This window comes from Stenella coeruleoalba (assembly GCF_951394435.1).
Source record: "Stenella coeruleoalba genome assembly, chromosome: 15".
Classification (NCBI taxonomy): Eukaryota; Metazoa; Chordata; class Mammalia; order Artiodactyla; family Delphinidae; genus Stenella; species Stenella coeruleoalba.
In genome coordinates, this window is record NC_137161.1 from 65,236,956 (window position 1) to 65,254,734 (window position 17,779).

At 51.8% G+C, this 17,779-nt stretch overlaps 1 protein-coding gene across 1 annotated transcript; it reads right to left on the bottom strand.

The window, feature by feature from the left end:
* Positions 1-24: 24 nt before the first annotated feature.
* Positions 25-17,739, bottom strand: KNOP1 (lysine rich nucleolar protein 1). Its single transcript, XM_079946063.1, has 5 exons — positions 17,682-17,739; positions 13,958-14,865; positions 11,824-11,892; positions 6,796-6,873; positions 25-4,487 (listed from the first exon to the last, which is right to left on the bottom strand). Exons 2-5 carry the CDS (start codon positions 14,861-14,863, stop codon positions 4,176-4,178), a joined length of 1,365 nt encoding a protein of 454 aa, XP_079802189.1. The 5' UTR covers positions 14,864-14,865; positions 17,682-17,739; the 3' UTR covers positions 25-4,175.
* Positions 17,740-17,779: the final 40 nt, after the last annotated feature.

The following is a 17,779-nucleotide window of genomic DNA, read 5'->3' on the forward strand; positions in this document are numbered from 1 at the left end:
GAGCCTGCGCGTCCGGAGCCTGAGCTCCGCGACGGGAGAGGCCACAACAGTGAGAGGCCCACGTACCGCAAAAAAAAATAAATAAAATAAAAGTGCCCCCAAACTAAACTACTGTACTTTTGGAAGGTATACACTGAATGTAGATAGACTACATTTTACCTCTACTCTGTGAAAAGCCTGATTACAGTTCACACAGTAAAAGTAGCTAAAATAATTTTTTTTTAATTTACATAAACTCATGTTTTAATTGAATAGCTTGGGACCAAGAATATGCTATGGATTTTCCGGCTGGCTTAATAGTGAACCCCACGAGAAAACGGCCTCCGTTAAGGAACAGCGTGTACTGAAGAATGGACCGCAACTGAACATAACAGACATTCAGAAAGCACAGTGGTATTGCTCAAATGTTCCCAAGTAGCCTTTATTTCACAAAATTATTTTCATTAAAATTACTTCCTATACCACTTTTACTATATGATACTATTCAAATGAAAATCAATCGGCAAATTTACAAATTATGCACTTTTAAGTCATCTACTTTGAGGCTGTACACATCAGACAGCATCAGCGCCCAAGCCTGAGTCAGTGAATTCCTAATGCTCTTCCATTAACCTGGACTTGGACTTTCACGTTCGGTCAGGTATCCGTTACACCAAAGCAGCCTCTGAACCATATGTTACCTGGCCCAGGCGGAAGCTTAGATTTACTATGTTCTTGTGTGGTTTCCTCAGCCTGTTACTAAATCAATTAGCCAGTCTCTGAAGACCATGGCCTACACGAGGTGAAGTCTACTACTGCTACTACATGAAGGATGATGGACCAACAACACAAAAAAAATCAAAAAATTTTAGGATATAAGGTGAAAGTAGAAAAACTTCTGCATGAGGCCTGTATTAATTTTCTGTTGCTGCTTTAAATTACTACAAACTTAGTGGCTTAAAACGTCACAATTTTACTACCTTACAGCTCTACTGGTCTGAAGTCTAGTGGGCTTACCTTCAAAGTGAAGGTGTCAGCTGGGCTGTATTCCTTCTGGAGGCTCTAGGGGAGAATCAGTTTTCTTGCCTTTTCCAGCTTCTAGAGGCCACCTGCATTCCTTGGCTGGTGGTCCCTTCATCTTCAAACTAGTGACAGCTTGTTGAGTGTTTCTTGCAAGTCTCTTGACTCTTCTGTCCCCTCTTCTACTTCTAATCCTGGATTATCTGGGTAGGCCCAGTCTAATCATATTAAGGTCAGCCGATTAGCAAACTTAATTCCATCTGCTACCTTAAACTCCCTTTTGTTTTGTATCACAACATATTAACAGGTTCCAATATTAGGACTTGGATGGGGCGGGGGAGGCATAGGGGCATTATTCCAACCACAAACCTGAACAGTTCTAAGTTTGCAGAGCTGAACACACAATTTTTAAGGGGAGAACTGTGTCTATCTGGCAAATACTTTTGATGGGCCAGTCTAGTTACGGAAAGGTGGCCTCAGGGAGGGGCCTAGTGGGCTAAGGCAAAAGAGCAGGAATCACCCCAAGGAATAAAAAAGTGGTTAAGAATCACGAGGTCTGGGGAACGGCTGGATAAAGGCAGTTATAAGGAGGGAAGGACCTTGCCATAGGAGGAGGGTCAGTCGGTGAGCAACCCCCAAGGGAGAAACAGCTGACAAGTTCAAGAACAGGGTTGTTACATATTCAGCTAAGACCTTGGCTGTGCTTAAATACCAGACCTCCCACCCATCTCTCCCAGATTCTGAGTAAAAATCCAAAAACCGCCTTGTTCCAGTGGAGACAGGCTGTGTGCTACATGGAGTCAACAAATGAGGAACAACATGGGAAATCACACCACAGAAACTTGCAGACAGCTTGAGGAGGGCCCAGGACATGGGGAAAAAGGGAGATAGGTGACTCAAGACAATGTTGTTTAATTTACAAAAGGACGGAGGCCCAGCTAACTGCAGGGCAGGAGCTGTCACTAGAGCAACAGTGGTCTGCACCTATGAGAGCAGCCGAGACAAGGCTAAGTTCAATCTGAGGACACTTGGCATCTCGCCGTCTGGGCTGCCCAGCCTTCTCTGCTTAGACCCTGCTTCAGGAACAGACTTTAATAAACCTTCCCAAGCCAAGTGGAACTCATTCAGCCACACTGAGCTAGAAAGTCAAATCCTATCACACACAGACTGAAGACACTGAACAGCAAGAGGGGAAAGGCCTGACCACCACACCCTAGTGAGAGCTACCACTGTGGGGACAGGTCAGGGACAATCGCTCAGCCACTCTCCGGAAGCACCCGGTAGATGGCTGAGCACAGTCCTTCCTGACAGCCGAGCAGGCCCAAACTGTAGTGTGATCTCTCAGCAAAATAAAAACGATTAGAGAAGCAGTGGTTGGTTCCCTTTACACTGGGCAAGTTCCTGTAGTGTGGATCAAGACTGGGAAAGATTTATTCCCCTGTCGGAATGGGATGTGCCCTGAAGAGCTAACTCAAATGCAGAATCTTACCGTGTAGGCCTCTTCCGTTACGCATCTCAAGGTGGAATCCATGAAAGGCCAAGTTCACCTTCCGAGGGAAGTGGCCCATCTGAATCACTGCTAACACAGACTTTGTAGGACTCTAGACCTGGCCGATGCTTGCTGGTCAGGGCCCAGGCAGGCCTGCCTCACCTCTGCCCCATGGGGCAGTAGTGGACCCATGTTCATCTCACCAGCACCCGAACCTCAGTCTTCCTTCCTGACTGGCCTGAGAGTCTCCCTCCACATGCCAGGGGCTGGCTCAAGAATGGGTATGTGACCCACTGCTGGGCAATGAGTTATGACAAAAGGGCTTCTGGAAGTTTCCTTGAACCACAAGAAGGTTTTTCTTCTTCCTCTGTAATGGTCTAGTGTCTTGATACGCTGCCTGGAACTGCTACAGCCATCTTTCCACCAGCCTGATGAAGCCAACACTGAGGATGATGGAGCAGAGAGGAAACATTCGTTTCCTTCACGGGAAGCTGAATCAACCCCCTACGACAGGACAGGACTCCCTGCCACGTCAGAGGCTGAACTTCCTGGCTGTCCAGGCCTGCCTGAGACAGGATGTCTGTAGCAGGAGTTCAAGCCAAGTGGTGTGAAAAAGGCCCAATTAGAACTGATATTTTGGGAAGCAAAATGCTAGGTGAATGCGGAGAAGGTGGTCACATGTCACTCGGGTGGCTATACCTGGAGCTTTGTGAGGCTGGCTGTAGCGTCAAGGCTTGGAAACACTGATCCCAGGCTGATGAGGCAACGCCCTGTCATCCCCACGTCTGTGCCTCCCGGCAGTCGACCTCCTCCAGGGAAGTTGCCTGGGATTCTCCTCCTCGTGATTGAAAAGAATCCAATAAACACGTCCCTGGGAATTAATGTGCCTTCGGCTCACGTGGAGGACTAACCACCTGCTCTCTAAAGCGCCTGTTCAGAATGCAGTTAAAGCAGAAAGGTGAAATGCAAGCTTGGCACTGGGGATGGAAGGAGACGCAAAAGGCAAGATGGGTTAGAAGCACACTTCCCAGCAGCAGAGGAAGCTCAGCCGCATCTGCCTGGTGGCATCCAGACGCCTCTTTGCCTGTGGCTACTCTGAGAAGAGGGAGGGAAAATGAGCTTGCTTCTCCCTGTTTACATTAATCCTGCTTCCTGTTTGAGCTTCTGTTTCCTCAATGGAGACATTTTAATCCTCAATGAGTATTCTGGGTGAAATTCCCTAGAGGGGACATTCAGTGTGGTGAACAGTGACATCGGTCTTGGGGCACAAAAGTACACTTGGCACTTACTGGTTGGGTGACCCCAAGCAATGTTATTACTTCATTCCTGAACTTGTTTCCTCATCTATAAGATGGGGATAATAATAGCACCTGTTTCAGAATCATGAAGATTAAATACGTTAATGCAAGGGAGACACATATGTGCCTGGCACACAGTAAGCCCTAGACAAGTGTGAGCTACTGCTGTTGATACTCACTGTCTTCAACAGGGACGGAAGCTTCACACAGAAAACAGGTTTCAGCCACTCCCATGTCCTCCTGGTTCCTGAAACGAGCTGCCCTCACCCCAGTTTGTCCAAGCACATCAACATACTTGTCCTTTATCTCTGCAGGAGTTCGATTGGAGACAACTGTCCTATGGCTTTCATCTGCGTAAAAGAGCCGTTTTGGGGACAAGACAGGAGAGTTTAATCTTCAAACTTGAATGACTTGGATGCATTCCTGTCAATATAAAAGATTCTGTCCGGAGCCGTGGAGAAGCCGAGGCCCGCCCTCCGGCTGTACTTCCAGCTCATGGCCCGGTCGTAGTCCTGCTGCAGATTCTGCTGCAGGGTGTCGGCCACCTTCTTGCTGAGGGCCATGTTGGGCCTGCCGACCGTGTTAGGGGGGCGACTGAATGAAGGGGACAGATTTTTAAAGCCACCCATGAGTTTGAGAAATTTCAGTTTCTGTTCCTCATTTTCAAAGCCAGCAGTATCCCATTGGCCAAACTGAGTTCCCTGTGGTAAGAGAAAACAGGTGGTTACTTTCCTGGCCTCCGAAGCATCTTCCCTTCCCCAGCCCCCAGCCTTGCCCGGGAGGACCCAGATGATCAAAGGCTTACTGCGCGCCAGGCACAGCGCTCGCAGGCACAGCGCTGGATCATCTTAACTCCAACCAGAGCCCTGTGAGGAACACTGTTGGTTCCCACTCTCCGGATGAAGAAATGGAGGTTTGCAGCTGGACCGGGGGCACAAGCCTACTTGGTAACCCTGCTGGAACTCCATCTTGGGTCTGGCCCACACCAGAGCCCACCCTTCACACTGAGTTGCCCGTCTGCCTTACTCCTTCTCCCCCAATTCACGGCAGACAGTACGACACACCTCACCAGCTGGCTACTCATCCATCAGCCTAAGGTTTCTGTCCTTTGGAGGGTGGAGAGGGCAAGCGGGAGTCTGAAATGCATTTCTCTTCACAGAAGCGCTGCACTTCATAGCAGGAAAGGAGTGGAGGCCCCGGGAGGTGAAGGGTCACATGAGTCGGATGCTGAGCTAGCCCAGGAACTCAGGGGTCCCAATTCCTGCCCAGAGCACTCTACAACCCACGCACGAGTCGGCCATGTTTGAGAAAATACAAGAGAGCCCCTCAGAGCAGTGGCCCAAGAGAAGACTCCCTTCCCTCCCGTGTCTGTGGCCGAGGCCAGAAACCCAGCTCCCCATGAAGACTGTGACTTCAAAGACTCAGGATCGAGTCCCGCCTGCGTCACCCGGGTAAAGTACCTTAACCCCTGAGCCTCAATGTCCTCATCTATAAAACGGGGGCGTAACAGCCCCCGACGGGGCTTCACTGAGGCTCAAATCAGGTTTTACACCAACAGCTCAGAGCCCGACGCCTGGTTCGCTTTAAGTCCTCGAAAACTGCTCCTCTACCCACCCCACCCCACCAGGATTGCTGACCTCTGTGCCGCCTGGGAACTCGCCGCCTGTGAGCCAAATGCCAGCCTAGCACTTATTTCTAGGTCGGCTTTGGGCGAACAGTAAGAACCAGTCATTGCTACAGCTAGCTGCCCTGAGTGAACTGGTGACAAGCTCTCCGAGCTTCACAGTGCCCCCAGTACAGGCACTAACAACTGCTTCCCCAGCCTTCACTTTCTAGAAGGAGAGGGCACCTCTGACAGCCCCGCACTGGGTCTGAGGAGAGAGCTGCCAGAGGCTGCCCAGTCCTGTGAGCTGCCGACCCACTGAGAGGGGACCCGGTCTCAAATCCCCACCATGTGCCTCAGCAGCCAAGTGGCCCCAGGTCCCAGGAGGCAGGGCCACCTAAAGCATCCCCGGAAGATCCCAGCCCCTATGCCCCCGGACCACCCTCCTGCTGTCAGGTCCCTCCAGGTATAGCCTCTGGGCCACTGCTCTGGATGACGCTGCCTTGTTTCTGGCCTTCCTCACTCAATCATGGAATCTTATCAGCTCTGCCCAGTTCAAGAGGAGGGAGAGAAAGGAGACACTAGAGGAATGACATAACAAAGCCCCATTCCATACCCCTCTGGGCCAGAGCATGAGTCCCATTTTACAGGTGTGGAAACTGAAGCTCAAAGAAGGGAAGTTACTTGCTAAAGTCTCATAACTATAGATGGTGGCAGAGCCAGGAACTGATCTCAGGTCTTTTGAGCCAAAGCAACTGTTCTTTTCTGTGCTACACTAGGAAAGCTTAAGACAGCGTTACAAGGAAGCAAGTCCTTCCGTCATCTGGATCCTCTGTCCCCCTCTCCCAAATCCACGTCTATTAACAAGTTCTCTTCTCTCCCCTGTGCCCTCTCCTCTACCCCAGTCCCCGCTGCCCCACATAAATGCGCTCCAGCAGTTCCCACCGCCCTGCCCACCGCACCCTCCCGTCCCTCTCCAGCCTGACCTAGCGGTCCCCATGCCATACACTCTCCCGTGCCACCTCCTGGGGCCTGGTTTGGAAATTTCCCATTCTAACTGGACTAGAGGCCTGCCACCTCTGCCCCCGCCCCTGTCCCAGCAGCTTTCTCAGGGTACCACCCACTGCTGGAAGGAGCTCGCCATCACGTGTCCCCAGCGACTGATGACTGGGACACCCTGCCCGTCCAGAGCCAGAGACAAGGTCCACGCTGCTTAGCTCAAGCGGCCAGCTCTCCAGGAGGGAGGCAAGCACCCGCTTCCCAAGAAAGGAGAGTAGCTCAGGACGAGCTCTGTGGAGCAGGGAGCCGGCTGGCGGGCGGGAGCTGCTTTGGGGCCAGATGGACTTGGTCTCCCGCCCCTGCAAGGTGAGGAGGAGACCCCTCGCGGAGCCCAGCGTGAAACTTACCGTCTGCTTCCTGGTGTCAGAAGCTTCCGTCCTGCCCGACTCACGATCGATCTCTTCTTGCAAGGCCTTTCGCCTCACCTGAGCAAGGGAAAGGAAAGGAAAGAGGGCAATTAGACCGCCGGTTTTGAGCTTCAAACCCAGGACAGAGAGGAGGTGGGGTGGGGGGACTGGAGGGGGATGGGCAGCTTTGTTCTGCTGCAGGCCGGGGGAGGCATCTGTCAAAAATACCCTCTAATCATGTAAGGGGCAATCCCTTGGCCTAAAACATACAGGCCTCATTCACCCTTCTTTTCCATTCCTTAAGAATGAATCTTCCAGCGGACTGCCCTGGCGGTCCAGTGGTTAGGACTCGGCACTCTCACTGCCAGGGCCCAAGTGGGTCAATCCCTGGTCAGGGAACCCCGTGCGCTGAGTGGTGCGGCCAAATAAATAAATAAATTAATGACTCTTCCTAGACACTGAGGCTTTTCCACCTTTAGCATTAGAACCTCTTCTGTTTGTAAGAGCCACCTGGGTGGAAATTTTCTCAAAACACATGCCCAAAGCCCTGCCTGTACAGAAGATATTGTATTTAACTTTCTTGCTGACAGCATCGTCTTCTAGAAAGAACACAGGCTCTGGAGTCAGGCACAGGCTGGTTTGAATCCTACCACTGCCATTAACTAGTTGTGTGGAAGTCAATTAATCTTTCTGTACCGTGGTCTATTTATCTGCAAAGAGATGGAAATATCAGCTACCTTGGAGGATAAATGGGAGACAGAGAACTGCGATACTGTGGTTTATAGTAAGAAATATATGACAAGAAATATATATATATATATAAACTCATCCCCATTCCTGGCACAGAGTTCCAAAATCCCTAGGAATTTCCTAAGTGATGGGAACAATCAAAGTGTCCTTTGTTATGTTAATTGGGTGACTTTCGTAAGCACCTGAAGATGGGGGCTGGTTGCCAAGAGAACCAACCACCGATGAGAGGGTTGGAACTTTCAGTCCTGACCTCTGGGGAGGGGACTGGAGGAGGAGATTGAGCTCAGCCACCAAATGGCCAATGATTTAATCAACTGTGCCTCTGTAATGAGGTCTCCACAAAAACCCAAAAGGTCAGGGTTCGGAGAGCTTCTGGGTTGGTGAACACTGGAGATTTGGGGAGTGGAGCTCTCGGAGAGGGCATGGAAGCTCCACGCTCCATCCCACACACCCTGCCCTGTGCCTCTCTTCCACCTGGCTGTCCCTGAGTTATATCCTTTCATAATAAACCAGTAATCTGGTGAGTAAAATGTTTCTGAGTTCTGTGAGCCACTCTAGCAAACTAATTGAAGCTGAGGAGGAGGTCTTTGGAACCTCTGATCTGTAGCTGGTTGGTCAGAAGCACAGGTGACAACCTGGCTTAAGACTGGCGTCTGAACGGGGGACAGGGGTGGGGAGCAGTCTGGCGGGACTGAGTCCTTCACCTGAGCGGTCTGACGGTATCTCCAGATAGACAGCGTCAGACTGAGTTGAACTGCAGGACACCGCGTGGTGTCAGGGAATTGCTGGTTGGTGTAAGAAAGCCCCCAGCCCCACGATGAATCGCGGTGCAGAACGTAAGACAAAGAGTCCCCGGCACACAGCAGGGACACCTCACACACTGTTACCAGAGAGGCTCAAGGCCACAGTCAGCGCACCAATGACCCTGTGGTTTGATACAGAAGCTTCTAGGGCCCAAGGGTTCAGGTGTGACTTTAGCTGCTCCCAGTTTGTGGCCCCTCCTCTTCTCTTCTAATCTACCACAGGCTGAAATGAGGTGACCATTCATATAGTTCAAAACTACATAAAACAGGACTTCCCTGGTGGCGCAGTGGTTAAGAATCTGCCTGCCAATGCAGGGGACATGGGTTCGAGCCCTGGTCCGGGAAGATCCCACATGCTGCGGAGCAACTAAACCCGTGTGCCACAACTACTGAGCCTGCGCTCTAGAGCCTGCGAGCCACAACTACTGAGCCTGTGCTCTACAGCCTGCGAGCCACAGCTATTGAAGCCCACGTGCCACAACTACTGAAGCCCGCGCGCCTAGAGCCCATGCTCCGCAACAAGAGAAGCCACTGCAATGAGAAGCCCGCGCACCGCAACGCCGCAACTGGAGAAAGTCCGCGCGTAGCAACAAAAACCCAACGCAGCCATTAAAAAAAAAAGAAACTGCATAAAACAAATCCAAAGGGCAGCTGTAGGGATGAGAGAAAATGATGGTATACTCCTATGTCAGAGTCATGCTGCTGACGGGGAACATGTGGATGTGCACTCACTGAAGCGGAAAGCAGCTCACCAGCTGAATGAAAAAAGTGAACAGAACGGTATACAGAGCATGACTGTACACTGCTTTAAAATCACACATACACAGTTACAAAGGAAAGATCTAGAAGGATATAACAACCAAGGGTTAACAGTGATTATTAGGTGGTAGCAGGGGTCCCCAACATCTGGTCTGCGGGAGGTGAGCGGCGGCCAGTGAAGCTTCATCTGCTGCTCCCCGTCGCGAAACTGGTCCCTGGTGCCAAAAAAGTTGGAGACCGCTGGGTGGCAGGATTTCAGGTTGCTTTCCCCAAACTATTTTTTTTTTTTTAACACAATGAACTTTTTACCAGAAAAAGAAAGGGAGAGTTGGGGCAGAAAGCTTCACTTACATTGAGATCATCTGTCACCCAAAACAGAAGTTTTCTTTAAAACCGTGAGGTATTTAATAGGCACAAATTCATAAGAAGCAAAGAGGTGGCTGGTGGGCCTTGCCCCCGTGAGCGGCGGGACACCTGGGAGAGGCGCCCAGGGCAGGGGCTGGGCCTGGACGGGTCAGGGCCCCACCTCCATCCTCCCCACCAGCCACTGCAGCCCGGGCCCCCGTCCCCAAACGACAATGACCTGCAGGAGGCTGGGGAGCCCCTGGTTCTGGGGGGCCTGCGCTCTGTGCCAGGCCCTGGACTGGGCCCTGTCAGCATCAACCTACTGAGCCTCTCCACCCCAACTACCTCAGCCCCTCCCCTCCAGGGAGAGAGGCCCCCAACACCCCAAAGGCATTAGGAACTTCCTCGCAGCATCTTGTAGGCCCCCCTCCTTGTAGTCGGCTGCCTTGCAAGCACTCCTCCGTTTCTCTCCTGGAGCGGCAGGCGGCAGGGCCACGACATGGGCCGTCCCCACATCACACCCTGTTGCTTCTGTCCAGCAATTACTGGCTGACACAGCGTGAGGATGCAGGTAGGTGAACGGCTGCCACTTACAAAGCACAGGTCTCGGGCTCGTTTGGTCTTCACGGCCACCTACATGGGGGTCCCGGGGTCAGTGACTGCCAAAGTAACCTCATTAGTAATGGCCCAAGGCTGTACCTATGCGGTTACTATGCTGTCCTGATAGGCCTTGGGGTCCAGGATCATAAAAATATCCCAATTCTAGAATGTCCAGCTCCCACACAGGATCTGGGCATGACAGAAGCAGAAGCTGGTCCACAAGAGAACAACTTCTCCTAATGCTCCTGTACAACAACTGCATTTCTATATACTAGCAATATATACAACAATAAAAACTGAACTGAAATACTATTTACAATAGCATCAAAAATATAAAATACTTAAGGAATATTTGACAAAAGACGTGCATGACCTGTACACTGAAAACTGCAAAACAATACTGAGAGAAACTAAAGACCTAAATAAATGGACAGAGATGCCATGTTTATGGATCAGAAGCCTGCATACTGTTAAGATGTCAATCCTCCCCAAATTTGTCTGTAGATTCAAGGCAATCCTAATCAAAATCCCAGCAGCATTTTTTGGTAGCAACCAACAAGGTAATTTTAAAATTTATACAGAAGTGCAAAGGACCTGAACTAGCCAAAGCAACTTAAAAAAGAACAAATGCTAGAGACTTATACTACCTAATTTAAGACATTATATAGTTACAACAATCTAGACAATGAAGTATTAGTGTAAAGATAGACATACAGATCAATGAAACTCAACAAGAGTCTAAAAATAGACCGACACCACACACACACACACACACACACACACACACACACACACACACACACACACACACGGTCAACTGATTTTTTACAAAGGTGCCTAGGCAATTCAATTGAGAATTTAAAACTTTTTTTTTTTTTTTTTTTTGCGGTACACAGGCCTCTCACTGCTGTGGCCTCTCCCACTGCGGAGCACAGGCTCTGGACGCGCAGGCCCAGCGGCCATGGCTCACGGGCCCAGCCGCTCCGCGGCATGTGGGATCTTCCCGGATCGGGGCATGAACCCGTGTTCCCTGCATTGGCAGGCGGACTCTCAACCACTGCGCCACCAGGGAAGCCCCTAAAACGTTTTTAACATCAAAATAACGCTAGAAACATTGGACAGCCAATAACAAGGAACAAATTATTGACACATGCAACAGTACAGACAAATCTCAGAATGATCACGCTAGGCGAAAGAAGCCAGTTTAAAAAAGAGCACATACTGTATAATCCCAATTATACACAAATCCTAGAAAACGCAAGCTACGACAGAGAGTAGTGGTGGCTACCTGGGGATGGGAAAGGAAGGGATGGAATACAAAAGGGCACAAGGAAACTTTTGGAAATGACGGGTACGTTCATCATCTTAATTGTTTAGCTGGTTTCCTGGATGCATACATGTCAAAACTCATCGAATTGTACACCTTAAATATGTGCAGATTCTTGTATGTCAATTATATTTAAATAAAGTTGCAAAAGACAAAAAAAAAAAAAAGCTCCTGAATGGAGGCCAGGAGGTGGTGACGCGTGGGCCGGGCAGAGCACGTGCCCACTGCCTGGCTGCAGGTCACAGGGACATGTCCCCTTTTCCCCCTGCAGTGGTTATGAGGAGGGGAGGCCACAGGCTCCCCGCCACTGGAGGGGCAGCAGAGGCTGGCCTCGTTGCCTTTGGAGTCCCTGATGCCTCCGAGATCAGGATTTCGTGGCCTGCCGGGAGGCGAGTGTGCGTCTGGGGAAGGGAAGATGCCTGGGAGGACGAGGACCGGTCGTACCTGGTCTATGTGCGCCTCGTCCATGTTGCCCTTCTTTTCTAACACCACCTCCAAGTCCGTGTCTGGCTCCTGCAAAGAGGGCAGAAGGAGTAAGGCTCAAGCGGACGATGGCCTCTGCCCTGGCAGCCCAGCCGGATGAGATCGCAACAGAGTCCAGAACAGACTCAAGACTGGAGCGCTACGCCCACCCCTATCGCCCACAGAACACCTGCCATCCTTTCTCTTCCACGATTCTCCCCAATTCTGTCCTGAAGACTGTGGCCCTGACCTATCTGACAGATGGACGCACTAAGGCTCAGAGAGATGAAGTGACTATCGTGAGGTTACCCCACAGCTCAGGGACAGGGCTGACACTAACCCAGGTCTCCCGACTCAGGCCTAGAGCACAACCTTTCCCGCCAGGCGTCACCTCACTTCCCAGGGTGACACCAAACCAGCAAGAGGAGAAAGGCCAAGGCCCCCATTGACAGTTGGGGAGGAGGGGCTGGCGAGGGCCAGGGAATGCAGAGGTGGGGCTGAGGGCCTGCAGCAAACCCGAATCCCCCCGGTTCTCTCCCCCATACCCCGCCCCAGCCCCCCAGCTCCGGAGTTCTGGTCAGTACCTTCTCTCCTGCCTGGACGACCAGGACAGGCTCTAACTCTGCTTCCCCGCCCCCAGCACTGGTGCATTCCACACAGCAGCTCGGGTACACCCTCAATTTACATCATGTTATATGTCAACGCCATCTCAATTAAAAAATAATAAAACCACCTCAACTGGGCCACACCACCCGTTCCCCAGAACCCTCCAGGGGCCCCATCTCATTTACATGGAAATCCAGACCCCTGTGGCGTCCACAGGCTGCCGGGACCCCAGCTGGCCCAGCGCCCGTCACGCCAGCCTCTTTGCTCCTCCCAGGGCCTCTGCACCTGCCGCTCCCTCGGCACAGGCGGCCCCAGCCCCTCACACGTCTCAGCTCCCACACAGAAGCCTTGCTGGGCCTGCATGGGCCACGCTCTCCCGGGCCACCCTCTCTCAGTGGCCTCAGCCCCTGTGGGACCATCTGACAGTAAGATTCAGGTTGGCCACTTTCCCCTAGTCCCTCAGCAGTGACAACTGCCACGTCCTTGCTTCGGGTGTGCTCTGCCTGGTACCCCGCGTCACCTGTGATGAGCCCTGGGTGGCTCTGTTCGCTCACATCACCTGCCAGGTCCCAGTGCTCAGCCCGCCGCCTCCTCCCTCCCCTCCCCAGGCAAGGAAGCCTGTCAGGGTGGAGAGTACATCTCTGCCGTCTTCACCAGGCTGCCATCCCCTCCCTTCCTCCTGGTAACAGGGCCCCGGTATTCCTCTCAGAAACCAGCTCCCCCAGTTTCAGACAGTGGAGTTACAGTGGGACTGACACCCTCAGCCCCTGTCCACTGGCTTCAGATCTGGGCTTCTGGTTTGTGACCCAACTGAGATCTGGGAGAGCAGTGCTGGGACTTTCCCTGTAATCGTTTTGGAGGGGCCACCCCTCTCCTTTTGGGGGTGGCTTAACTACTATGAAGAAAGCCTGGAGTTGCTGGGACCATCTCACCACGGGGTTGGGGTGGGAAGGAACCTGATATTAAAACCAGCATGGAAAAATACAAAGTCCAGAGCTAGGGAAAGCCACACAGGCATAGCCTGCAATCTAAATCTATTTGATCCCTAAATTGTGTATCCTGAGTGCAGACAGCTATGGACATCATATTATCTCAAACTATTTGGTTCCTGAGCTTTAGATAGCAAGTGGCAAGAGTTCAGAAAGAGAGGGATTTATCTGAAAAGCTTATTCTAATTAATCCAGATCCTGAGTGCAGATAGTGAGAACTTGGGTAAAGTTTCGATAGCAAGGGATACCTGTATTATTGAGACTATTACACTAGCACCTGGATCCAGCTACACCTGAAGGTAGTAGCTCTCAAACCTTCTAGTTACATGTGTTGATAAATCCCCTTTTCTGACTAAAGGCAGTTTAATCAGGGCTCTGGCAGCTAAAACGCTGAGTGCCTGTGTGTGTGCACGCGCGCACGCGCGCGCACACACACACACACACACACACACACACACACACACACACTCCCAACTTCCACCCCTATTCTCCAAAACACTGTGCTTCTGAAGGAAGCCTACCTCCTCCCAAGGTTCTCCTGCTGCTCTGCTCTCCTGCCTCTTCTTCTTCCTCTTCAGAGCGGGCTCCTCAGTGTCTGTCTGCTCTGCCTTTTTCTTGGACTTCATTTTCTTCTTCACAGGGGCCTTGGGGTCATCTCCTATTGGGATGTAATCCGGAGCTTCAACTTTGACTGACTTCTTTTTACTTCCTTTCCTACGGCTGCTCTCCACAGACCTGGAGAGCTCAGGGTGCCCCAGGGGGGTATCTCCCTCCTGGTGGGTTTTCTTTTTCTTCTTCATCTTCACGTTGTGCTCCCTGGGGCTCCCCTGCTTCCGTTTCTGTCCCGAGGCTGCCTGCTCAGGGACGCCACCTTTCCCAGCTGAGCAAGTGTACAAAGCGTCCCCGGCCTCACAGAAACAAGGGTCCCTGGCTGAGAAGGCTGTAGCTCCCTGCGCCTTCTTCTCCTTCTTGTGTTTTCTGAGCTTCTTGCCAACTCTGGTCACCTCCTCGCCCTGCCTGGGGTCTGGGGAGGTCTTCACCCTTGAGCCAGGGGACACGGACTTTCTCTTCTTCTTCTTTTCCCTACCAAGGGACTCAGATGGACCAAGTGCCTGCTTCCTGGGGCTGGGAGATGGCTCAATCCGTCTGGCACGTAACATGGTCTCAGGTTCTAGGGGCTCCTCGCAGACGGTGCTGTGACCCTTCTTCTTCTTCTTTTTCTTCATTAGAGGCATTTCGGGTGCCTGCTCTTGGACCACATTCTTCGAGGGTGATGTGGCTCTTGTGGGACAAACCTCCGCAAAATAACTGTCACTGTTTAAAACCGAGTATTGAGTCTCTGGTTCTTTAACTACCTTCTTCTTCTTCTTCTTCTTTTTCTCTGGGAGCCCAAGGCCCAGGTCTCCTTTGTGAGTCTTAGTGATCATTCCTGAAAAAAGAAATGGTACAAGTTATCCCCATACCAAGCCACCCTGAGTACAATTCCACTAGGTATTACCAAAAGTCACGTTTCCTGGAGTGGACGGTCTGAAAGGTTAGGGGCTGGGAAAACGGGCATGATTCCTGTGGAGCAAAGGGAAATATGATCGAAGAAGCAGAATGGAGTTTAAATCCTGACAGCCCCGGGTTGAAACCCAAGCTGCTCCCTCACCTTAAGTCAATCACCTACCCTCGCTGGGCCTTAACTTCCCCAGCTGGAAATGGGTGGAGATAACACTTCCTTCCTCGAAGAGCTGTTGGGAAGAATAAACGATAATCCATGGAAAGTGCTTGGTACATCATTGACTCCCTTTCCTAACCCCCTTCCTCAAACCTCTTAAGCCTACTCTTCTCTCCAGAAACGTACCCTGTGCCAGCCACTGAGGGCACAACTGCACTCAAGCCACAGGCCAGGCACGGCCCCCAGGGCTTACCTTTTACAGGACGAAGGGGACAGAAATCCTGAGGTCAGCTCCTCTTGCTGACTGTCACCAGAGGCAGCAACTGTGACACAATTAATCCATTCCCTTGCTTCATCTAAAGAGCGCTTCAGCTTTGCGTCTGGAAATTAACTGCCCCCGCCTGCACCGAGGGTGACTTACTCTTCTAATTACCTTCCCATGTGGCTAGTAATGAGAGCAGCAGCAAGGTATGGTGAGGAGCCCCAGCTGGGGCTGAGGACGCCTGCATTCAAATGGTGACTCACATACTCTTGCCACACAGCACTGGCTTCTCCGGGCCTGAGTTTTCCTATCCATAAAAGAGGCACTGAACCAGATCAGATCAGAGGCTAGTGGGGGAGGGGGGAGGGGAGGGAGGAGGGGGAGGGGAGGAGGGAGGAGGGGGAGGGGAGGGGGGAGGAGGGAGGAGGGGGAGGGGAGGGGGAGTGGGGCCACATCCAGCATACAAGCCTGTTTCACTGTTTTTAATTTTTCAAATAAACTGCCAACATTTAATGATTGGAGAAAACAGAGAGCAACCTTGAACACTCAGCTTTTTTTTTTTTTTTCCTCCTTTGGCAGGGCTGGGTGGGGGTCAAGTACATTTCAGCTTCCATGAGAAGGGGTTGGGTCCTCAAGTACATTTCAGCTTCCAGTCGTACTACGTCTCTCACACCAGTCACCAGCCCAGTTCCTGCTCCCTGGACTAGATGATAGATGACATGGTGCCACTCAAGGAATCCAGAAACAAACGGCCTCTCACAGGAGCTTTGGACAGTGGGCAGGAAAGGCCAGGGAGCTTCTCCATCCTGCAGCTTTCTTCAGAGCCCAGAGGGTCCATACTGGACCTGCCTCTTAGCTGCTTCAAAATGCCAGGCTAGGCCAGAGCTGTAGCTCAAGTTCACTCACAATTGAAAGGAACACTCGCTCACTTACTCCTGCCTGTCTGGTTTTCTGCTGTATTCCCAGGGCCCAGCTCTATACCTGGCACAGAGTGGGTGCTCAATAAATACTCACTGAACGAAGGAAGGAATGCTAGAGACACAGAGGTGAAAAAGAGATGACTCTGCCATCAAGAAGCAGGTAGGTGTGGGTGGGAAAGACGTGTGTTAATGATACAGGTGATAAAAGCAAGCACAGTGGTAAGGTCAGGGTAAGAGAGGTCATCTAATCTGGCCTAGCAGTTGTCAGGAAAGTTTCTGAAGGACAGAGGTTTCCAGCTTGGCAAGTGCAGGATGCCGGTGCTAGTCCCTAAGACAAAGAAACTGAGGTGGGGTGGTAGCGGGGGAGGCGAGGGCGGCGAGGGCTGAAGGAGACAGGCTGGTTGGAACAGATGCCTTGAGATAGCCATGTGGAGATGTTGGTGGACAGGTGGATGAGGCTGAGGTGACTGGGCTGACATGGGTGACGTAAATTTAGGAATATATGGATGGTAAGTAAGCCTTGAACAGAACGAGCCTGAGACAGAACCTTAAGGAATACTAACGTTTAAATGGGTGGGCTGAGGAAGAGGGGCCTGCAAAAGAGAGGGACAAGGTGCAGACGTGGAGAGGGTGGAGTCAAGGGCGCCAAGGGTGCCTCAAATGGAGGAGTGGTCTAGAGATCGAACAAGAACAAAGAAGCCAAGGGAAGGCTGTCCCCAACTTAATCCCCTTCTCTCCCCATCTCCGCCGTTCAAATCACTGTAGCATCCTCCTCTTTAGCACTGAAGATCCTTCTCTTCAAACCTGAGACCCTAAATGTATTCATTCCTTCAAGGAAAAGGGAAAATGAACCTTACAGCTTCTCCTGCGAACGCAAATGCTTTCTCCAAAAGCGCTTTTTAAAGTCTCGCCGTAGCCTCGTGAGGCTCGGTGTGTGTAACCCATCTCAGAGACGTGAAAACTGAGACTTGGAAGCTTTTAATTTAATTGCCCTGTGTCCCAAAGCCAGCAAGGGGTAAAACAGGGATTCGAAACCAGCCCGCATAACTTCAGAGCCTGTGCTCTCCGCATAATGGCACCAACACCCCACTCCCACCGCAGGCTCACTAGCAGGAAGCAAGAGAGCCGGGAGGCGAAACTGCCTCCTCAAAGGCTCTACCGCGCCAAGGCTTCCGCACCAACACAGAAGGAGGGATTACGCCGGGTCCCGGGCCCAGCTCCAAGGCGGGAGAACTTGCTGGAGACTGCGGCCTCAGGCCGGGGCGAGCGCACACCGGCGACCGGGGGGAACTTGAATCTGAGGGTGCGGGTCGCCCTCCAGTCCCTCGGTTCTCCGCGCAAGTCCCCAGGCCCAGTCTCCAGCCCCAGCTCCGTCCTGCCTGGTAGGCGCCCTCCTCACTCACCCGAAGGCCAAACTTCCCCGCCTCCACGTGAGAGCCCACTCCGCCGTGACCCGGAAGTCAATCTCGACTCGCTGGCCCGCCCCCGCAAGATGCGTTTA